General features: G+C 56.1%; 1 protein-coding gene across 3 annotated transcripts in view; it reads left to right on the top strand.

The window, feature by feature from the left end:
- The window catches only part of CACNA1I (calcium voltage-gated channel subunit alpha1 I), a 113482-nt gene that overhangs the window by 63729 nt on the left and 26429 nt on the right, over positions 1 to 23324 (top strand). For all 3 annotated transcript variants that reach the window (XM_032882958.1, XM_032882957.1, XM_032882956.1), the window contains 7 exons: positions 6131 to 6446; positions 8354 to 8446; positions 11753 to 12065; positions 14487 to 14908; positions 21890 to 22041; positions 22632 to 22817; positions 23089 to 23206. In XM_032882958.1, the coding sequence (XP_032738849.1) occupies positions 6131 to 6446; positions 8354 to 8446; positions 11753 to 12065; positions 14487 to 14908; positions 21890 to 22041; positions 22632 to 22817; positions 23089 to 23206 (1600 nt within the window). The remainder of the gene's footprint in view (positions 1 to 6130; positions 6447 to 8353; positions 8447 to 11752; positions 12066 to 14486; positions 14909 to 21889; positions 22042 to 22631; positions 22818 to 23088; positions 23207 to 23324) is intronic.

The raw sequence follows: 23324 nt of genomic DNA, 5'->3' as shown, positions 1-23324 counted from the left end.
AGAAATAGGGAAGTGTGTTCATTCAGCCTCTCGCTCGACAAAAGCACTCAAGTGGCTGCTCTTGCCGAGCCCGTGCTTAGTGCAGAGGACCCAGCAGAAGATGGACTTCCTGCCCTGGGGGAGCCGGTCACAGATGTGTCCACTGAGTGACTCTTGTGGACCGAGGAGGAGGCATGGGGGCACTGCTTGGAGTGGGCTGAGCTTTCTCCCTCACAGCCTGTCAGTCATGGAGATGAAGTTAAAACCCAGAGCCAGGGTGAGGACTGGGGAGGGGCCTGGGTCACTTGCCCATTGCTGGGGGGACTCGTGGGACACCTGGTAGACCAGAGAAGGGGCATCCTTGTGGGAAGGGCCCTGTGGGATGGGTGGGGGGTCTACTCTTGTGTCAGTCACTCAGAAGAGGTGGGCCCTGAGGCAGCAGGAGAAGGAGGCACCTGCTTCTCCTGGTCTGGGCTTCAAAGATGGAGATGTACAGGCATGAGCTCTCAGCTCTAGGGGTTCAGGACATGTCCAGACCACTCTGTCCCACGTGGATCTTCCCCTAGGTCATTCTGTGGCCACCCCGTTCTCATTATCCCACTGCAGCCCCAGTGTCACACCCTGCTGGAGGCTTTCCCTCACCACCCCCCACTGTCCCCCACTCCCAGACACCCTATTGCATTATCTGGTTTGATTTCCTCTAGACACCATCTCTGTGTGAAATCACACTTGTGAGTTTATTTAACTTGGTCATCGAGTGTCTCTAGACCGGTTTATTTACTTGGCTAACGGTGATGAAGTGCCCCAGAGTAACAGGTGTGACTGAGGTGACGCTGAAATTTGACCCTAGTTGGAGGCCCGGCGGCCGAGGCTGAGCGTGGGGTACTGAGCTCTAGGGCAAGCCTGACAAAGCCAGAGCTGGAATTCGAACTCAGGTCCCCCTGCCTGCAGAGACTGCTGTGACTGCCCCCGGTGAGCGTGCTCCCAGCACGCAGAAGCCCCTGCGGAGACCCTAAATGGTCGGTCTGGGGGGTCTTGAGCACAGAATCAAGACAGTATCGCCCAGCTAGGAAGTGGCAGAGGCCAGAATGTGGACTGGTGTCCTCTGCAAAGCGTCTGGTCCCTTCTTCCAGTTTCTGTCTAAGCATTAACATGCACACACACGCCCGTTCCCATCCCAGGCAGGTTTTCAAACAGGGTAGCTTGAGGGTGTTTTCACACCAGTATTTCTTACTCCGTGGAGAAGCGACGGTTCATCCAGCCAGTCCCTGTTGATGGACCTTGCGTGGTTTCCAAGGTGTTGCTCCTGCATACAAGAGTGCATCGTGCACACACGTGATCCGTATGGACACAGCGATCAATGGCTAGGCTCATAATTCCTAAGAAAATGTATGTCTGTTTTTTTGATTTTATTTATTTATTTATTTGACAGATAGAGATCACAAGTAGGCAGAGAGGCAGGCAGAGAGAGAGAGAGGGAGGAAGCAGGCTCCCCGCTGAGCAGAGAGCCCGATGCAGGGCTCGATCCCCAGACCCTGGGATCATGACCTGAGCCAAGGGCAGAGGCTTTAACCCACTGAGCCACCCACGTGCCCCAATGTATGTCTGTTTTTATACTTTATTGGTTAAGATACAAATTGCATTCAGTCGTGGGCACAACTACTAAGTACACAGCTTTATGAAGTTTTCCCTGTAAGGAGGCTCCCTCCTGCCCCTGGCCGGTTCCTATCCCCGTCACCCCAAGGTAGCCACTATTCAGACCTCTATCGCTGTAGATTTGTGTTGCCTGTTTTTGAGGTTTCTCTCAGTGGAATCAAACAGGAAGCCACCTTTTGTGTCTGCCTCTTTGGCGTAGGGTAATGTGTCTTTGAGAGTCACCCACGTGCTTGCGGGCGGCAGTCGCTTTCTTGTTTCTCGTTGCTGTGGGTAGATATTGAGCAAATATACAAGTATTTATCTTTTTCATGCCACTGTTGATTTGGGCTGTTTCGGGGTTTTTTTTGGCTCTTATGACTCATGCGTATTCTTGGACATATCTTCGGTGGATAGAGCCATCCTTTCTTTGGGGTAGATACCCAGGAATGGAATCGTGAAGGGCGCACGTGTGTTCAGCTTGTGTAGATTTTGTTGCATGCGTTTCTGGATTGATCGCATTAAATGTCTGCTGGCAAATTCGGAGAGTTCCAGGGGCTCGGCATTCTTAGCAACATTTGGTATTGTCCGTCCTTTTAATTTTAACTCTTCCAGGGAGAGGGCGGTGGTATCTTTTTGTGGTTTTAATTAATACTGTCCGCATGTCTAGTGATTAGCACTTTTCATATACTTATGGGCCAATTGTGCATCTTCTTACACGGTGTCTGTTATGGTCTTTAGCTATTTTTAGATTGGGTTGTCCTTTTATTATAACTTTGTAGTGGCTGGTTCTTTGTATGCAGGATTATGTCTCCTTTGGTGGCAGATATATATATATATTATGTATATAATCATACATATAATTGCAGATATTTTATGTGTATATATGATATATATAGAAATTATATATTTGGTATATATATGTGTGTATATACATACATACTACATATCTATCTATATATGTATATATAATTTGTGTATTTATATATATATTGCACATATTTTATTCTAGCCTGTTCCATTTTCACTCTCTTAATGGTGTTATTTGATTTGAAAAGAAGCTCTTAGTTGTGATGATCTGGATTACCAAATTTTTTAAAAGATTTTATTTATTTATTTGAAAGACAGAGATCACAAGTAGATAGAGAGGCAGGCAGAGAGTGGGGGGAAGCAGGCCCCCCGCCGAGCAGAGAGCCCGATGCGGTTCTCGATCCCAGGACCCTGAGATCATGACTTGAGCCGAAGGCAGAGGCTTAACCCACTGAGCCACCCAGGTGCCCCCCCATCATTTTTTTAGTATTGCTTTTCGTGTCCAGTTTAATCTTTTCTTAAGCCAAGGTGATGAAAATATCCTCCGGTGTCTTTTCTTAGAAGCTTCCCATTTTATCTTTCACATTTAGGTCTGTATTCCATCTCAAATAATTTTCAGTAAGCTGTGTGGTTGGGGTCAAGATTTCCCCTCTGTAGAGTACTCGATCGTCCCAGCACCATTGACTAAGAAGTCCATCCCCGCTCTGCGAGTCGCAGTGCTGTCTTTCTGACTGTCAGGTGGCCATTTGATGTGGGGTGGGTGTGTACATGTTAATTGTTGATGGAGGTTGCCAAATTGCCTTCTAAAAAGTTTGTATCAGCACACATTCCCACCCTCAGCGTGTGCTCATGTCTGTTTGTACTCACTCTTTTCCACACTTAGTACTGTTAACACCAATACACTTCCATTTCGTTGGGTATAAAGTGATCTCGATGTTATTTTTGTTTGCATTTTCCCATTACTAGCTAAGTGAGCAACTCTTCCTATATATTGATATATTGGTTCCCCCCCTTTTTTCAAGTACATTGGCCATTTTTATTTCTTCTGTGAATTTTTTTTAAAGATTTTATTTATTTATTTGATCACAAAGTAGGCAGGGATCACAAGTAGGCAGAGAGGCAGGCAGAGAGAGAGAGGGGGAAGCAGGCTCCCCGCCGAGCAGAAAGCCTGATGCGGGGCTTGATCCCAGGACCCTGGGATCACGACCTGAGCTGAAGGCAGAGGCCTAACCCACTGAGCCACCTAAGCGCCCCTCTTCTGTGAATTTTTTTCTTTGCATTTTTATGTCTTTTCTCCCCTAGTGGTTATTTTTCTTTTTCTTACTGAGTTATAGGTGATTTTAACATGCTGTAGTTATCTTTTTTTTTTTAAAGTTTATTTACCTATTGTTATTATTATTATTTTTAGTAATTTCTACACCCAGGGTAGGGCTTGAACTCAAAATCCTGGAATCAAGAATCACCTACTCTTCCAACTGAGCCAGCCGGTGCCCCTCTTTTATTTGTATTATATGTTGCCAGGATTCATCTCAGGGGAATGGCAATTGCTGGTTTGTTTTTGTAAATAAAGTTTTATTGGAACACAGTCATGCCACTTGTTTACCTATTTCCTATGACTGTTTCTCAGTCATTTCTCACTCACCATTACAATGGTGCAGTTGAGTAACTGGCACAGAGACTATATGGTCTGCAAAAAATATTCTCTATCTGGCCCTTTACACAAAAAGCTTGCCTACCTCTGCTTTATCCCAGTTTGTTCCTTTTTACTTAGTATGCTCCCTCTTTGTCTCATAGAAATTTTACATTTGGGGATGCCTGGGTGGCTTAGTCGCTTAAATGTCTGACACTTGCTTTTGGCTCAGGTTATGATTTCAGGGTTGTGAGATTGAGCCCTGTGTCAGATTCCATGTTGTGCATGGAGCCTGCTGAAGATTCTCTCTCTCCCTCTCTCTCTCTGCCCTACTGCCTCCTCTCCCTCTCTCTCAAAAAAAAAAAAGGAAGAAGAAGAAAGAAAGACATTTTACATTTGTATATAGGACCTCTTGACTTTTTCCTTTGTAGCATTTGGATTTTGTGTATTTTATCCAGAAGGCCTCATATATCTTGAGTTAACAAAAATGTTCCCTGTTCTCTTGTAATACTTCTGTGGTTATGTTTGTTGCATTTATGATTTTTAATCCACTAGAAGTTTATTATTTTAAATTCTGTAATATATTTTACTTAACCTAATATATCCAAAAGATTATTATTATTATTATTTTAAGATTGATTTACTTATTTTAAAGATTTTATTTTATTTATTTATTTGACAGAAAGAGAGAGATCACAGGCAGGTGGAGAGGCAGGCAGAGAGAGAGGAGGAAGCAGGCTCCCTGCTGAACAGAGAGCCTGATGTGGGGCTTGATCCCAGGACCCTGGATCATGACCTGAGCTGAAGGCAGAGGCTTTAACCCACTGAGCCACCCAGGCACCCCTTGATTTACTTATTTTAAACAGAGAGAGCAGGAGATGCAAAGGAAGGACAGAGAATCCCAAGCAGACTCCACACTCAGTAGAGTCTAACATGGGGCTCGATCCCAGGACCCCGAGATCACGGCCTGAGCCAAAATCAACAATGAGACATTTAACTGACTGCACCACTCACGTGCCCAAAAGATGATTATTTTCAATGTGCAATCAAGATAAATAATGAGATAGTTTACATTCTTTTTTTCTTTTGATACCAAGTCTTCAAGAAGTCTGTTTTTGTATATGGAGTGAGGTAGGGATCTAGCTTTATTATCTTCCAAACAGACAACAATTATCTCAACACCATTTATTGCTTAGTTCTTCCATCCCCCATGGATCTGAAAAGGTGTTTCTATAATAGATTAAGTTCTGTTTTATGTATGCGTTTGTCCCTGTGCTCTGTGGTGTTCCATGAATCTTTCTGTTCCTGCTGCAATATCACGCTCCAGTAATAACTGTAGTTGTATTTTGCTCTCTTGTCGGGTCGGACTCCTCTCCTCCTCCTCCTTTTAAAAAAGACTCCTCTCCCGTCCAGATAAATCCTAGAATTGAAGGGCCAGGTTCCACGGGAAAAAACAAGTTGGGATTTTGATTGTATTGCAGTGGATCATCGTTTTGCCGCACAGGATGGGCAGGGCAGTGATTGTCGTCTCTGTCTTACAGATGAGGAAACTGAGGTCTGGGGAGAGAGGAAGTTAACAGTCCAAGGTCACATAGATGGGAAAGGGTGGGGCAGGCAGAGGATCAGCTCCTCATCTCTTGGATCAGTAAAAGTCGGCATCTGTGGATTAAACATGTCCCCTGGGCTGACCAAACAGTGTGTGCGGACTGGGGAGGCTGAGACCCCGTCCTTGCCCCAGCAGAGCTGCAGCCCCCCAGAGAAGTTGGATGCTTATGGCCCAGGAGCAATATATGGGTATATGCAGGGCACAGTCTGGCCACGGAGGACCAAGGACTAGCCCTTAGGGAAGGCTCCCAGGGGGAGGTACCCTGGCACTGACCACAGTGGGTCAGTGGGAGATTTTTTGACCCTGGGGAAGGAAGGGTGTCCCAGGTGGGGGAACAATGTGGGCAAAGGCCTGAAGGTAACAATAGGACCTGTTGGGACAGTTCCAACACACTGCATTGCCTCTCCCCTTTCTGCTCCTCCTGGCGGTGACCCCTCCTCTTCTCTCTTTTCCCCACCATCCCCTGTGCACAGACAAGGGGATGTGGCCCTGCCCCCCTACTACCAGCCGGAGGAGGATGATGAGATGCCTTTCATCTGCTCCCTTTCGGGGGACAATGGCATCATGGGCTGCCACGAGATTCCCCCGCTCAAGGAGCAGGGCCGCGAGTGCTGCCTGTCCAAGGATGATGTCTACGACTTCGGGGGAGGGCGCCAGGACCTCAATGCCAGCGGGCTCTGTGTCAACTGGAACCGCTACTACAACGTGTGCCGCACGGGCAGCGCCAACCCTCACAAGGGCGCCATCAATTTTGACAATATCGGCTATGCCTGGATTGTCATCTTCCAGGTGAGGCCACTCAGGCCCTGCCGGGGGCCCAGGAGACCAGAGTGGGACTGAGGGGTGGAGCAAACAGCTTCCTCGGGCAGGTGGGGCTTGGTGCTGGGGTTTTGTTGAAATCTGCCCAGCTCGCTGGCACAGGGGGCATTATCAAGCCCCGATCACAGACAGAGCAGCTGAGGTTGGAAAGAAAGGAAGCGAGCCATGTGAGGGTCACACGCTCTTTCATGGAGACTTGGGATTTTAGTCCAGGTCTGGGTGACCCCAAAGCCTGTGCTCTTTGTGGAATCCCAGGTGGCCCAGGGGCAGATGGATCCCAGCAGGGAGGTCTGTTCAGAGAGGGGAGAGGCCAGACCTGTGCCTTGTTTAAGGGGCTGACCAGGCAAGGCCCACACGTAGGATGTGGGGGCAGACACATTCCTGGTGGGGTTGAGCACTGGAGCGAAGGCCGGGGTACAGGGAAGCCCCAGGGTTGTACAGAGAGCACCAAGGAGCTGTTTGTGGGGTTGGGCAAGGTCTCTTGGACGGTTCTCTTGATCAGTCACTAAGAAATACATTTTACTCAATGCATGCATATACACACATATATGCACACAAAGCAGCCTTTTTATTTTCTTTGTTTAAGAATTTATTTATCAGGGAGAGAGAGAGGGAGAGGGAGAGAGTACAAGCAGGGGGACCGGCAGGCAGAGGGAGAAGCAGGCTCCCCACTGAGCAAGGAGGCTGATGTGGGACTGGATCCCAGAACCCTGGGATCATGACCTGAGCCAAGGGCAGATGCTTAACAACTGAGCCACCCAGGTGCCCCTGCAAGAAGCAGTTTAACGTTACTGTGTGCAAAGGCTTGATGGCCTTACATGGCCCCCGTGCGTTGCCGAGGATAGGGATGGGGTATGTTGAGGGAACTAGGGCTGTGGGGCCTTGGGTGTACTTCTTGACGTCTCTGAGCCTCAAATTCCACACCCCCCCCACCTAATGTTGGGGTAATAACAGCTCTTTTACCGTGAGCATCTGGGAAGGAGAAACCAGACGATGTGAGCAGAGCCATCAGCCCAGCGTAGAGCGAGGGCTCGGTCAAGGTCACCTGCGTGCTGCTGTCAGAGGGAAGAACAGGGCTAGAGCAGAGAGAGGGCAGTGGCTGAGAGGCCCCGAGAAGATGGGAAGGCCCTACTGAGGTGGCTGCTTTGTGGCTTTGGTCTGGGGAGCAGTGAGATCCCGGGATTCAGAGCTGCAAGCTGTGATGTGATGTGATCACAGCCCAGCGGCTGCGTTTGGAGACCCTTGGCTCCAAGAGGGTGAGTGGGCTGCCGAGGGGCTCCTGCTCCAGAGGCGGACAAGAGGGCGGCACTGGGGAGGGCTCAGCATTTGTTGTGCCCAAGGCTGCTCTGCCTCGCTCTCTGGGAAGGAGAACGGGGACAACGTCACACCAGCCTCATCACAGCTACGCTTCCGGGTTCAGCAGAACCGCACCCTAGCCCTGCCTACCAGGTGGCCTGCTAGCCCGAGTCCTAGAAGAAGAAGCAGCAGCTGAGGTTCAGAGAATGGCCCAGCTGGTGAGCTGCGGCCAGAGCCCAGGGCCCCCTGCTTCCAGCCCTCCTGCCTTCATGTGGGAGACTGGAGGGGGCGTTCTGGAGCAAGAGGCACCAGGTTTAAGTTTGGCTTCTCCCGCCTACTGGGCTGTGTGACAGTGGGCAAATACCTAACCTCTCTGAGCTTCTGTTTCCTCACGTGTGTGCCAGGGGTGAGAATGGCTGGCCTGCTGAGCCTTGTGAGGAGTCTGAGGGAGAATGTGTATAAAGCCGTCGGGTGCACGGTAGGGCCTCTGCCTGGGACGATGCATTTGCTGCGTGCCTTCCCCAGGGGTCCTGCCTGCCCTGTCTCGGGCTCACTCCCGCCCCACTCTGTTCTGGCTGCAGGTGATCACTCTGGAAGGCTGGGTGGAGATCATGTACTATGTCATGGACGCTCATTCCTTCTACAACTTCATCTATTTTATCCTGCTTATCATAGTAAGTGTCAGGGAAGCTGGGGCTTTCTGGGCCAGCTCAAGGACCCCTGGACGAAGGATGGGGCTAGGGGGGTCCCCAGGGAACCCCGCAGAGCCAGGGGACCTGAGTGGGAGGGAGCAGGAGGGACAATTCTTTAAGATGTCATTGTTGAGTGATCTCTACACCCAGCGTGGGGCTCAGACTCATAACCCGGAGATCAGGAGTCTCGGGCTCCACTGCCTGAGCCAGCAGGGCTCCCCAGGAGGGGCGATTTTTAAATGCCTCCGAGCCGCGGGTGATGGAAGGGAGTCGTCAAGGTGGCGGCGGGAAGCATTCATCATTTTCTATTGCTTTCGTTTCTCATTTCTGGGCATTTAAGTCTATCTAGTCGCTTCTGCTCATGTTTCTCTGCCTCGTGGTCACGGGGAGTGCGTTCTTCTCCTCACCTGAACCAGGGGCAGCCCCTGGAAGGAAGCTTCTCTAGGGCTCCGGCTTACTTCTCTCTTCCTGGGGTGGGAATAGGAGATGCCCTGAGATGGAAGCCCCCCCCGCCCCGACTGCTTCTCCACGGGGCTTCCTGAATTCTCGGAGGGATCCCCAACTCTCAGGTGGCTCTGCTTTGTGGGGGTCGCTTCGGGATGGAGGCGGGGCTCTGCCTCACAGAGCAGGGCCCTTCCCCAGCCGACAGCCCCTCCTGCCTTCCCCCACAGCCTGCCCAAAGCGAGCTCATCCACCTTGTCATGCCTGACTGCAGCCCCGGTACAATCCCCCAAATGTCAAGGTGATTCACTCCCGGGAGAGTCAGCGCCGGCTGGCTCCCTGCTGCTTTGAGGCTGAGTTCTCTGGCGTCCTGGTGGTGGGAGAGAGCACGCTTGGCTCTCTGGGACAGCACCCCATTCTGAGCTGGGGGGACCTTGACCTAGGGGTTCAGGACAAGCTGTCAAGTGACCTGAGACATCCCTGCTGTCAGCTTTGCTCTGATGCCTTCCTGGGGAGGCCTGGGCCGTAGACACCTAAGGAGACAGCTGGATAAAAGGAGAGGGGTCCGGGCTTTGATCAGCATTGTGGTTCACCCACTGGTCTGCCCACTTCGCCAGCACAGCCAGGGAAGCCTGTGCTGCTCGGGGGCCTGAGCCTGAGCACTGGGAACTGAGCCCTGAGGGGGGCCCGGCTCTGCTCTCCAGGAGCTTGGTCTGGGGGCCGGGGTCGGTGGTGGGGGGGATGGGCTGTAGCTGACAGCGACTGGGCAGCATGTTAGGAGCCGTGACAGAAGGAAGCCTGAGAGGCTGAGGGAGCCCAGAGGATCTTTCGAATCTAGCTTGGAGGAGGGATGGGGGAGTGGGAAGCTTCCCGGAGGAGGTGATCCCAGAATTGAGCCTTAAAGGCTCAGGGCTGGCAGCTATGGGGAGAGACTTCTGGGCAGGGGGCTGCGCACAGAGACCTTGAAATGGGCAGAGTCCTGAGGGAGGGACCTCAAACACTGGGGTTGCTTAGGGGAGCCTTGAATTTCAGGGAGGGGCTGGAGAATGTGGTCTGTCCCTCCGGATGGAGTCAGGGGTGGGAATGTGGGGTCGGTGACTCCCAGCGTGACCCAAGGCAGGCCCCTCAGCTCCCCCGACCCTCAGTAAAGTAGGGGACAGTGATAGCACCCAGGCTTCTGGGCTGGCATACAGGAAACTCCCTGTCAGTGTGCCTGCTGCTGTTACTGGGTCCCAGGTGGCCCTGTCTTAAGAGAGGGGGCACTGGCAGGGGGCGGACGGTGCTGAGTTTTTCCAGGCGCTGGGAAGGGCCCAGAGAGCAGAGTCTGAGTGACCTTGCTGTCATTTTGCCCTGACAACCCTGGCCCTGCTGGCCCACCTGGCCACTCTGTTCCTCAGGTGAGGACCCGGAGCCCCAGCAAGGCGAGAGGTCCTCAGGGTTCCCCTTAAGACTGGAAAAGTCTTAAGCTTGTCTCTCCTGAGCTTTCAGCTTTACAGATGGGGAAACAGAGGTCCAGAAGGGATGGGGTAGGGGGGCCCCGCGGCCACAGGGCAGCAGCTGTGGAGGTAGGCTGGGTAGAAGCCTGACAGGTGTGAGCTCCCAGAGGGAAGGGGCTGTGCCTTCTTCTTCCCGGTGACCCCTCCCATGGGCCTGGTGCAGGGCAGGGCCCTAGGAGATGCTCCTGGAAGACATGACCAAGAAAGCCAATGAAGGGCATCTTCTTACTGGGGAATTTTTCCAGAATCTTCCAGCCAGGAAGGCCCCCCCCCCCATAACCCCAGAAGCCCAGGTCCCTATTTTGGCCTGGGGGACAGGAGGGAAGGGTGAATCAGTAGCTGGGTCTGCTGTCTACAGGAAGGCAGCCTGGAGGAGGAGGCAAAGCCACTCCCCTTGCTGATGGGCCTGCAGATCCCCTTCAAAGGCTTAGCTAAGACCAGGGTAGCAGCCTGCCCTCTGGAAACCAGGGCAGGAAGGGCTCTGCTCCCTGTGGTGGCTGCTGGAACTGGGCCCTGAGTCAGGAGGTGGCAAGATTCCTAGGACTAACTGGGCAGCCTCTCCCTGCCTCCTCCACCCAAACAGCAGTAAAGCCACACAAGTAAATGCTTTCTGAAGGAACCTTCTCTTTTGTCTGGGTGCCCAGCCGAGGCCAAAGTCAAGCCAGAGAGAGGGAAGAGCTGGAATGGGACTCAGGGCCTGGATGGCCTGATCGGGGCTAGGCCGCCCTCCCCGGCCTCTGTGCTGGTGTCCCAGGTGGGAGGGCAGCTGTGGCCCTGGGCCTGAGGGCCTGTGGGAGCAGGTTTGGAAGCAGGTCCCAGTGGGGCCTAGGGAGCTGCCCGGGCCACCGCTGTCCTGGGGCCCTGGCCTCCTGTCGGAGCAAGGCCTCAGCAATCTTTTCCTGTCCCTATCTGTGCCCGTGCCTCTCCGTCTCTCTGGGCTCTCCACCCTCTGCCCCTCTCTCTCCCTGCCTCCCCGTGCCCCATTGCTGTGTCTGCTGTGCCCTCTGCCCCTGTACTCTCTGAGCCTGTGTCACTCTCTCTCGGTGTTTCTCCTGTCGCCTCTCTGTCCTCCTGGCCATCTCTGGCTGTCTGCCTCCTGGCTCTGTCCCGTCCCCGTCTGGTGCCTCCGATCTGTCCCTTCTCCCCTTCCTGTCTTCCTTACTGCCTCTGGGTCTCTCTGCTTCTCCCCTGCCACTGTCACTCCGGCTCCATCTCTGCCCCCTGCCCCTGCCCCTGCCTCCGTTTCTCTTTCTCTTTCTCTTCATTTTCCTCTCCCCCATCTCTGCCTACCCCCCTCCACCAATCTGTCCCCTCTGTTCCTGTCCCTGTCCTCTCCTCCCGTTGGTCACAGGTGGGCTCCTTCTTCATGATCAACCTGTGCCTCGTTGTCATAGCGACCCAGTTCTCGGAGACCAAGCAGCGGGAGCACCGCCTGATGCTGGAGCAGCGGCAGCGCTACCTGTCCTCCAGCACGGTGGCCAGCTACGCGGAGCCCGGTGACTGCTACGAGGAGATCTTTCAGTACGTCTGCCACATCCTGCGCAAGGCCAGGCGCCGGGCCCTGGGCCTCTACCAGACCCTGCAGAGCCGGCGCCAGGCCTCGGCCCCAGGCGCGCCCACCAGCATCAAGCCCGGGCCCCACGCCAAGGAGCCCAGGCACTATAGTAAGTGGCCCGCCCTCGCGGCCTCAGGGGATGCCCCAGGGCCCCCTCCCACCCCTGCGGCCTCCGGGGCACCCCACAGCCTCCCAGCTCCTCAGTGCCAGCAGAGCTGTCTGGCAGGGGGAGGCCAGGCGGAGCTCCAGTCCGTGCCCCTTGTTCCTTCCCCGCTTTCCTTTTCCTGACCTCCTGCTGGGGCCTGGCCGGGGCTGGCCTTGGGCTAGGGTGGTGGGTGCAGCACCCTGCCCCCTGGAGGGGTTCCCCTTGGGGTCCCAGTGTGTGGTCTTGTGCACTCAGACTCCACCCTGGGCTTCACACTTGAGAGAAATGAACACTTGTCCGTCCTGTCCAGTAAAACCCTGAAACTCCCGTCCGCTCAGCCCGCCTCACCCCCCGCACGGGTTCCTGCTGCCCCCATGTGCTTGCTAGCACACCAGAGCAGTGACGACCGGCCACCTGGAATAAAGGGGGTGTGCCCCCTCTGCAAAGGCATGGTTTGTAAGGGACACCTATGCCATTTTGTGATCTCCTGTTTCCTGGCTGTTAGGTTCAGAAAGGGCTCTCCATTTATTTTCTCATCTGTTCTAGAAAATAGTACTAAGAAGGGGGCCCAGCGAGTGACATGATCCCATTTTTGGATGGGAAAACTAAGGTCCAGATAGATGAAGGGGGTCACTTAAGGTCACACGATGTGTCAGGGACAAAAACAGCATCAGGGACATCTGAGTTGGGTTTGCTGAGCCCGCCTCCAGGGGGTAATGAAAAATGAACGCTCCTGTTCCCACAGAAGGCAAATGCACCCTGGCAGATGCCCCCCCCCCCCAGTCTAACACCCCCTCCCCCCCCCCACCAGCCGCTGGTATTACGGAAGTCTGCAGGGACTGGACCGCAGAGCAGGTGCACAGTGTGTGACCTTGGAGAGCCTGGGCCCCTCAGTAGGTCTCAAGCTCCTGCTCTGTAAATTGGGGTGGGGGAGGCTCAAGGAGCAGTGGGAGTCAGCCACCCCCAGGCCCTGCTCCCACGGCTCTGACGTCCTGGGAATCTGAGATTCTTGGGAGGCAAGCCGGAGAGCTGGTGCTCAGAGCTGCCGCCCACCCATCTCTGGGTGCCAGCCGTCCAGGCATGGTCTTGGAGGAGGCTCCAGGTGGCCCGTGGGCTGGCCCAGCATGTGGACGGGGGAGCTGGGGTCTGGCGAGGCCGGGAGATGTGGGGAGGGCTTCCTGCTGCTGTCCCGCTCCCCCCGGGAACCTGTGTGGACGGAAGTTCAGGGGGCCATCTGGAAGGAGAACGTGCCCCTGGTCCTGGGGCTTCCATGCCTTCCCCCATCCTTTCCCCCTTCCCTGGAAAGCAAGTTTCAGGGGCCCAGCCCCACGTACAAGTGGGGCCGAGCAGGGCTTGGCTGAGATGGGACCGACCCCTGGGATTCTGGCTGTCCCCCTCAGGCTCCAGGGGATGAATGTGTCCGAGGGCCTCGCCCAGGCCGTTGGGAGATATTTGGAGGCAAAATCTGGAAAGGAAGGGTACGCATTACATGTTTTTCTTTCCCTTTAATGTTATTTATTTATTTATTTGTGGCTTACATAAGCAAAACACGTTTATTCTAGGAAAATATAGGCAAACATGAAGAAACCAAACCCGGAAAGAACCTCCCTCACACCTGTTTGAAAGGGTTCACGGGTCACAGAACTCTGGCCCATGACTGGCCCAGGCTTCTGAAACTCTCCTTGGGGTGGCAAAGGGAATGGAAGCTTCTATGCCCCACTCCCTGCTGTGCCTTCTCCCCCAGGAGCCAGCCCGACGCTCAGCTTGTGAGGAGGGAAGTGTCAGGCAGTTTCTAGAGCGAGGTTCTGCCCCTGCCCTGGGCTCCGGCCTCCTTCCCTCCCCGGGACATAAGCCCCACATAAGGGTGGGACAACGGACAATGGACAGGCCATCTGGGCTCCCCCTGAGGGGCGTCCATCTTCCATACCGGCTTGACTCTTCTAGAAGCTGTTCCTCAGCCATTTCCCCAGCTCCGATGTCAGCAAGCAGGACGGTGGGAGGGCTGGGCCTCGGGCCAGAGAATGATGGAACAAGGCTGGGTAACAGGCACGTGTGCCCCAGGCGCGGTTCCAGATACACCACATGCAGCACTGTTGAACCCTCCCCATAGCCCTGCAAGGAGGCACTCCGAGTCCTGGCTTTACACAGGGGCAGACAGATCCCAGAGAGCTGAAGCTGATCCCCCAGGAGCCACAGGCCCCTTGGTTTCCTGCTGGGCCCCATGAGTCCCAGGCACAGCCTGGGGCCCGGGAGCCTGAGGCACACACATGGGGCTGTGTCCCAGGGTCAGGCTGGGGCCTGGTGTGGGCAGGGACTGTGCCTCTGAGACCCTCCGACCTGCGTGACCCGAGGCAACAACACCCCTGCCTTGTGCTTGCCTTGCAGAGCTGTGCCCTCAACACAGTCCGCTGGAACCGACGGCCCACGCGCTGGTGCAGCCCATCTCCGCCATGGTGGCCTCCGACCCTGCCAGCTGCCCCCGCTGCCAGCACGAGGCGAGCCGCCGGCCCTCGGGCCTGGGCAGCACCGACTCGGGCCAGGAGGGCTCGGGCTCTGGTGGCTCTTGTGGTGGCTCGGAGGAGGCGGATGGGGACGGAGCCCGGAGCAGCGAGGATGGGGCCTCCTCAGGGCTGGGGAAGGAGGACGAGGAGGAGCGGGCGGCCGGGGCCACCCGGCTGTGCGGGGAAGTGTGGCGGGAGACTCGAGCCAAGCTCCGAGGTATCGTGGACAGCAAGTACTTCAACCGGGGCATCATGATGGCCATCCTGGTCAACACCGTCAGCATGGGCATCGAGCACCACGAGCAGGCCAGTGGGCGTGGGCGCCGGGTGCAGGGCTGGGCGCGGGTGGGGAGGGAGGGCCAGGTGCCTGTGCCCAAGCGGGACCCATGCAGCCCGGGGTGTGGAACGCCCCCTGTGTGTCTGTCTCCCACCCAACAGGGACTAGGTCCAGGTCATCCCTGTGGCCTCAGCGACGAGCCCCGGGGCCCAGCCCAGAGGGAGGGAGAAGCTCTGGGGGTCTGCACAGTGGGTGAGCGAGTGAGCAAGGGGAGCCACGCGAGTCCCAGGACTGCGGGGCTCAGATCCAGCTCGTTTCTCCTGAGCAGCTCAGCCTGGACACCAGGCACCCACGGCCCTTCCTGTCAGTCCCTGCCAAACCTGACTTCTGGTCGTCAGTTTCCCCGTGAGCCCTCCTGTCCATTCTCTGCCATACAGGTGGAATGATCTTTCCCAAGGCCGGGCTCTCCCCTGCCCCAAACTGCCATAGCTCCCTATTGCCCTTGGCACAAAATCCAGACCTTTCCTCTGACAGCCACGGCTCTTTTGTGGGCAGTGTCTTCAGCCAGTGGGGCATCCTCCTATCCCCGATGCCCCACCACTTAGTCCACCATCCACACCACCCCACTGAGCGTGGCCCCGATGTTGCCCTGCAAAGACTGTCCCCTGTCTCCCTCCTCTGCCAGCCCCGTGGTTTCTTCTGTCTTCAGCGCTGGGTGCAGAGAGGGCAGAGTGAGTGTTGGCCGAGTTGAATGGTGTGTCCCAGGCCCCTTGGGCCCTCGGGGATACTTCTGGGGCTTTGGGGGTGAGAGGAATTTGGAGACAGAGTCCTAAGGGGGTAAAACACATGGAAGAGGTGGCAGGAGCTCAGGGAGGGGACATTAAGAGTTAAGAGGCACTTGTAGGGACATAGGATGGAAGGCTTAGCACATATCTCCAGGACATAGGTCACACCCTGGGGTGACAGCCTTCATAACAAGTCCAGTCCTGGCCCTATTTGAAAACAAAAAACAAAAAACCAACACCATTTTCTGGTTCCCCCCAGCCCCTGGGTGGGTACCCTCCCTTGACCTGTGCGCCAGGCCTGTGAGGACACCCCATTTGTTAGCTAGTGACCCTGAGGCCTAGGGTGGGGATGTCACTGACCTGAGGTCCCACAGCCAGTGAGGGGTCATATCTGCACCCACATCTTACTGTGGCAAGAATGACACCCCCACTGGCTTAGAACGAAGTCCCCCTTGGCTTCTGTGCCGCCCTCTTTCCGTGTCAGCCCTCCACCCGCCCTCCATGCCCCGTGGTGGGCCACGCTCTCATTTCCCTCTTCATTAGCTCGACAAGCCTTGGCTCCATTCAATTTACTGAAATGCGGCCCCTGGGGCTGCAGCGACACTCTGTTTGGAGCTGCCGGCTTGCCAGCCAGTTCCGGCTTAATTAAAAAGGTCTCTGGGGGGGAGGACTGGGCCGGGACGGCTCTCTGCAGGGTGAAGCTGGGTAGACAGGCGGCCCAGAGCCCCTTCGCCTCCGGCTCAGACTTCTGGCCTTTCCTGGCCTCGGCCTGCCAGGAGGGGCAGGAGCCTGGCTGGGCCAGTGGTCCTAGAGGGGGGCTCCGCGGGGGACCAGTGATGTTGGGGCGCTGGCTCTCTTTTCTGAGCCGGTGGCACCGAGAGGGCTTGTCACGGCGCTGCTGCCGCAGTGGAGCCTGGGCCCCGTTCCCGCTGGGGCTTGGGAGAAGCAGCTTGCGAGAGCCAATTTTCTAACACTTAGGAATGTCGGAAGCTTGTTTTTAAACAGTTGGTAGCTTAAACTTGGCTGTGGTGAGAGTATTTACACCATAGAGATCGGCATGCGCTGAGGATCAGGGCACTTTGTCAGAGGCCTGTTGTCGGGTTCTCTGGGACACAGCCTCGCCCCCTACCCAGAGACCTGGCTTCTACCCCACACACCTCCCCTGCCACCTGCCCCTACTCCCCACCGGGCTCCTTCTCTGGTTCTGTGACTGGCCAGCTGGGGCCCTCGGGCAAGTCCCTTGGCCTCCCCCAGCCGGCGGCTCCATCTGGAAGTGGGCACACGGACCCTGGTCACAGAGGGGCTGGCGGGTTGACTAGGAAGCGAGACACACGGTAGGTTCTCACTGATTTGCAACCATTTAGGAATCTTCTGACTGAGCCTCCCATCACCGCCCTTGGGGTGAGGTTACCTTCTGCTGTCTGGAGCCTGGAAAAATTAATTAATTAAATAAAAAGTGAGGGGGAGGGAGAATTTTTTAAAATGTTCTTTTTAAAGCTGCCCTGAGTGGCAGGCATTGTTCCCCCCAGCTCTGCGTGGGGCCTGCTGCGGGCCGCTGGCGGGTTTGCTCCACTCCCCTCGGCTCCCAGACGCTTCTTGGCGGGAAATGGTCCGCCCCCGTGTTTATTCTGGGCAATCCTGTCTGATGTGGTGTCTGCAGAGAGAGGTGGCCCAGGGCCGCTGGGAGGCAGGGAGAGCGGGCAGGAGCTGGAGAAGGTGGACGAAGGTTCACAGCCCCTTTCCTGCAGGGGTGGTGACTGCGGCGGGGAGGCATCGTGGGGACCTGGCAGGGGGACTGGGAGGGTCGTGGGGGTGCTAGGGAGTGAGAAGGGGGCAAAGCCTGTGCGCTGCTCTCCTGCTCCGTCTGCCACCCCTGCCTCTGTAGTCACAGGTGCTCCCACGAGAGGTAAGATTGTGAGTGCCCCTGGCCTTTAGGTAGCCATGTCTGCCCCAGTCACAAGGGACACCAACATCCCCAGGTTCCTCAAGGGCAAAGATGCTGTTCTTTGCAGGGACTGGCTTGGGAGGAGGTGACAGGTAAAAGGGGGTCATCCGGGGAGGGGCCTGCTTGTGACCCATGAGGTGGTCAGATAGAGCTCAAGTCTGCTCTCCCGAGTAGCCCAAGGGAAGAGAGGGGAGGCCCCAAGTGGTCTATGACGGAGGCTACATGACGAGCAGGTGGGTGGGGGTTAGCTGGGGGGCCCAGATCCCTCCATCATCATCCGCTGTCCTGTGTTGTCACATTCCTTGTGATCCTCATGGCAGCCCTATGGGGCAGGCAAGGCCAGTGTCTTAGATCCACTGGGCAGGTGGCGAAACTGAGGCTTGCCAGGTGACCTGGTAAGCAGCTGTCAGAGCAAGGCTCCAGGGTGCTCAGGCAGAGGCGGAGCCTCTGTGAAGAGGACAGGAGGCACTGGGGAAGCCTGGGTGGGGAGGCCGGGCTCCGGTGGCAATTTCTCCCTCTCCTGGCACTCACCTGTCCGGGTGCACGACTCTTCCCAAGCTGGGCAAGGCTGCTCTCAGCCCCATCCTGTATGGGAACTGAAGGATGGTCATCGAGTTGGACAAGAAGAAACAGAGGGTTACACTGACCAGGCAGCAGGGCCGGGGTGCATGCAACCTCCTGGGGCAGGCTAGTGTATGTCCACTGACCCCTGCTCCCAGGGGACAGCATTCAAGACCTCCAGATCAGTGGATGGCTCAAAGCAATCTTTATTTTCCCTGTGGCAGCCAGTCTGGCATGACTCTGGGAAGAGGAGGACGGGCTGGCTTGGTGCCTAGTATTCCAGCTCTGTGGGGACTTAAGGGAGAGAGTCTACATGGGATGCAGTCATGGAAGGCTTCCCAGAGGCAGTGGCCCTGGAGATGGATCCTGAAGGTTGATGAGGAGTTCATCAGTGAGACAGAGGAGGGGCAGGTACAGGGACCAGGAGCACAGGCATTCTCCTGAAGGCCCCTGAGCCCTCAAGGAGGATGTGCGTGAAGGGCAGGAGACAGCCCAGGAGGCTGGGGGTTCTGTCCATTCATAAAGTGTCTTCAGGCAGGGTTTGTCCTCAAGGCAGTGGGGAGTCACAGAAGGCTTGTGAGGAGGGCAGTGACATGTCTGTATACTGAGCTGGAGCCTCAAGTCAGAAAAGTGGGGCAGTTGAAGCTGTCAGGGCCATGGGAGGGGACAGGCCAGAGGGAGAATTCCTCTGATTCAGATTAAGATCTGATTCCACCGCTTCCTGGCCTGGCCCTGAGTCGTCACTTCCCTCTGAGCCTCAGTGTTCCCGTCTATGAGATGGGGATACTGTGGGGTAATGTTTGAGATCTAGATGAGATAATTTGAGGGAAGTGCTCGGCGCCAGCTGGGGGAGGGGAGACCCTTAATACCAGCCACCATCATTACCATGGGGCGGCACCGGGCTCCAAGGCTTCCTGCAGACATCGGAGGGACCCCTGCCCAGCAGGACCTTATTTATGCCTGCAGAAACGGCCAGAGGCTGGGTGGCCTCATGCCTCCATGGCGTTGGGCCAGGAGGAGTGAGGCCCCTGTCCCTCTCCCGCCACTTCAGGCCTCCAGTTTGCAGCTCCTCCTAACCTGCCCTCTACTCTCCTGCCTCCTGCCTAACATGGTTTTCCGCCCTTTTTTGCCTCCCTCTTCCACTGGTTGGGTCTCTGCTGCCCCTGCCCCATGGTCTGTCTGCCTGCTGTCGCTCATGTTTCTGGCCCCCCCACCCACTCCCGCAAGGTCCTGATCTTGGGCCTTCATTATGTTTTCACATGTGTTTTTCTTCCTGTCTCCACACCCCACCTTTGCCTCTCACTCCCTGTGTCCCTGTTTGTCTGTCCATCTCCCTCACAGTTGCCCCCGTCCCCGTCCACACACCCTCCCCCCTCATCTCACCATACAGAAGAGTCTGTGTTCATCCATCTGTCTTCGCTCCCTGTCTCTCTCCCAGAAAAATGCTTGCGGGAGTGATGGATGGTCCATTAGAGAAAGATTAACAGGTGTGCGCTGGACTAGAGAAACAGCTGCTGTGATTGGGGGGGCAGGGGGCGAGCAGGTGACCTTTCCCTGAGAGCGGCGGTCCCACATCAGTTACGGGGCGGGAGTGTGTGTGGGGGGGCATTGTGGGGCCCAGAGCGGGCTGACCCTCATTATGGACTGTCAGACTGCCAGCGGCCCCGTTTTCCATTTCTGCTGCCACCGTCGTTCTGGCAGGCTGGGAAATTGGTGTCTCTGAGCAGCATCTGGGCCCAGCCCCTCCCCACCCAGGGCCCCTCTCTGGGTCCCACTCCTCTTTTGGGGTCATTTTGTGAGTCAAATGTAATTACAGTTGGAAGTGGGCCTTCGCCTTTTCTCTGGGCTTGAGAGGACCTGGCAGTTTTATTAGTTTTCCCAAGCACTGGTTGCAAGTGGGTGGTTGTGTGCATTTCCCCCCACCCTTCTCCTTTTAACCCAAATGGAATCAGAGTCAGGCTAGAGAAGCACCCTGTCACCCTGTTGCCTGGTGGAGGGACTGGGCTGGGGGATGGGGACGCCAGTGGACGGCGCTCTCTCTCACATCCCACTCTTGCTCTGGCTGTTCTCTGGGCCCCCCCCTCTCAGCTTCGGGGTCTCTGCAGAGAGGTCCCTTCCTCCAGGAAGCTGCCCCTGACTGCAGGGTCACCACTGCCTCAAGGCACCCTCAGCTTTTCTCTGTCAGCTTGGGTGTTGGGCTTTGCTTGCTGGGGACAGGGACAATGTCCCGACGCATTCACCCCCCGCAGCCCCGGGGAGTGCACGCACCTGGCCCGTTAATGACCGCTCAGCAGACCTGTGGACGGTGTGAACCATGGGGGCGTGTGAAGGCGTGGCTGAGTGGGTTCTGGGGGCCTCTGTGTGTGTGTCCGGGGAGAACAGTTTGGGGCTTGGTTCCATGGCTCTGGTGCATCTTGGCTGGGGGGCTCAGAGCGTCAGCACACTCCTTGGAGCCTCCGTGTCCTTCTCTGTGAACCGGAGATGCCAGCGGCGACCTTGCATGTTGTTGGAGGGGTCAGTAATTGTGTTGGGTATCGGGCTCAGTGTGGGCACGTGGTCAGGCGGGAGCATCGTGGCTTGGTGGTGAGAAGAAACCAGACACTTCATGCTGCTAGAGGGCTCATGGAAGAGGGGCTGGAGCCCTGTGTGGCACTTAGCAGAGAGGGCCGGAGTGAATGTCATCTTATTTCACGCCGTTGTTTTATGGATGAAGAACTGAGGTGGGGGTGGGGTGGCGGAAGCCCCTGGGACCCTCCCTCCTAGTCATGGCCCAGAAGGTGGCCTGTTTTATACACCAGCATTGCTCGCATGGTTCCATTTGTCAGGTGTCACCTGCTGCTAAAAACCAGGAGGTAATCACGTCTGGGCTCAGAGGGTGGCTGTCCAGCCAGGGGTACTAGTCGCCTTCTGAACAGCTAGTGACTCTAACCCCTGACCTCCCTGGGTTCTAGTGTCTTCCACTGAGAAACACGTGTAGTACAGGAAAGAGCCGTCGTGGGACCCAGTAGGTGCCCGGTCTCTGTCTCTTCTTCGCACAGTGCTCTCTAGCCACCCACAATCCTGAACTGACCATTGCCGGGGAAGGGAAGCATGGGGAGGACTCGGGAGGGAGGTCTGCACAGGCAGGGATGAAGGGTGGAGCCTTGGAGCTGGGCTGCCCGTGTTCGCATCTTGGCTCCCCTCCTTACCTGCTCCGCAGTCCAAGGCAGGGGACTTGGCCTTCTCTGAACCTGCTTCCTCCTCTGAGAGATGGGCGCTTGTGTGGGATTAAGTGACATGAGTCCTGTAAAGTTCAAAGGACAGGTCCTGCACATGGTAAGTGCTTCCTAAGTGGGGTCATGGGCAGACAGGGACTCTCTAGCAATGACTGGCCTGTCGTCTTGCCTTGCTCTGCATCAAGCCATGTGACCTTGAGTCAGCTTCTGGTCCTGTTTCCTGATCTGTAAAATGGGTGTCACGATAGCTCCCTCAGTGCACAGGGTACCAGCGTCATTTCCGAATGTGTGGAAGGTCAGCCCGGCGGTGTCCCGCCCTCTTGGTGGACTCTCAGGGCGGCAGCAGAAGGCCAGCCCCCCTGTAAGATTCTCAAGGCCATGTGCTCCAGCAAGGATTCTGCCCCGCCTCCCTGGGGGTCCTGGAGCTGCCGGGCATCCAGAGAGGATCCGTGGCTGTGCTCTGGCCTCACGGGGTCCCTGTCCTCTGTCTTAACGCCTCCACAGCCCGAGGAGCTGACCAACATCCTGGAGATCTGCAACGTGGTCTTCACCAGCATGTTTGCCCTGGAGATGCTCCTGAAGCTGGCTGCCTTCGGGCTCTTTGACTACCTGCGCAACCCTTACAACATCTTTGACAGCATCATTGTGATCATCAGGTGCCACCCCCCCGCCCCGCTCCCCGCAGGCTGCAGGCCCACAGGCCCAGAGTGGGGAGGAGGGGGATCTAAGGCACCCACCCCCGGCCGGGAAACAAAGTGCATAAGAACACAAAGGAAATCAATTACACCCAAACACAGTTATCGAATATTTAAACATCTGTCATTCAGTAATCTACGCGCTTCTAGATTAATGCATAAAATAGTAAGATCCAGCGGTGGATCTCGTGACTACCGTTGTTCCCAAGAAAGAATGAGAGTCAGTAATATTTGGAGATATGTACATCAACGGTTATGAGACAGAAAATTATCGGCGATTTTGACCGGCCAGAAAATCAAAGGGACCACTGGTTCTCTGTGGCCTGTTTACATTCATAGCCAAAAGAATGTTAAGTCTCAAAAAGAGGTCGGTGGGTACACCTCCTGACTTCTAGCCCCAGACATGTCGTAGGGGGGGTGTCCACGGACTCCAGGTCAGGAGCCCCTGACTTAGCGTCTCCGTCCTCCCTCTGCCTTCCTCCCCACCCCCACCCGCCCTCTGCTGAGCCCTCCTGCCTCTCTGCCTCCTCCCCCCGCTCGCCCCCTCCCAGCATCTGGGAGATCGTGGGGCAGGCGGACGGTGGGCTGTCGGTGCTGCGGACCTTCCGGCTGCTGCGGGTGTTGAAGCTGGTGCGCTTCATGCCGGCGCTGCGGCGCCAGCTGGTGGTGCTCATGAAGACCATGGACAACGTGGCCACCTTCTGCATGCTGCTCATGCTTTTCATCTTCATCTTCAGGTAAGCCCCGCCCACCCGTGCAGGTGCAGGAGGCTGCGGGAGCACGGCTGGCCGAGCTTCTCCGGGCAGCACCCTGGACCTGGGTGTGAATCCTGACCCCATCGTTTCATCTCTGATGGCTCGGGGCGAGTCCTTGCCCTCTGAGGCTCAGTGTTCGCCTCTGCAAAATGGAGCCAGTGCTGCCCTCCCCGCCCCTGCCATCTTATCCTGGGGGTTCTGAGAATTAAACAAGGTGGATGGGTCCCTTGAGCCACCTCCGCTTCTCCCCCAGTATCCTCGGGATGCACATCTTTGGCTGCAAATTCAGCCTCCGCACAGACACGGGAGACACCGTCCCCGACAGGAAGAACTTTGACTCCCTGCTCTGGGCCATCGTCACGGTGTTCCAGGTGAGCGACCGCATGTCTTCCTGTGTGTGTTGGTGGAAGGGGTTTCTCCCAGGACAGCTGCTTGGGTGGTTTTTTCAGAGGTGGCCCCTCGGAGAATCCAGAGAAGAGGAGTGACCTG

Source organism: Lontra canadensis, unplaced genomic scaffold (genome assembly GCF_010015895.1).
Source record: "Lontra canadensis isolate GAN:19392208 unplaced genomic scaffold, GSC_riverotter_1.0 scaffold84, whole genome shotgun sequence".
In the NCBI taxonomy this organism is placed as follows: domain Eukaryota; kingdom Metazoa; phylum Chordata; class Mammalia; order Carnivora; family Mustelidae; genus Lontra; species Lontra canadensis.
The sequence above is the reverse complement of the archived record's forward strand: the minus strand, read 5'-3'. Positions and strand labels throughout refer to the sequence as shown.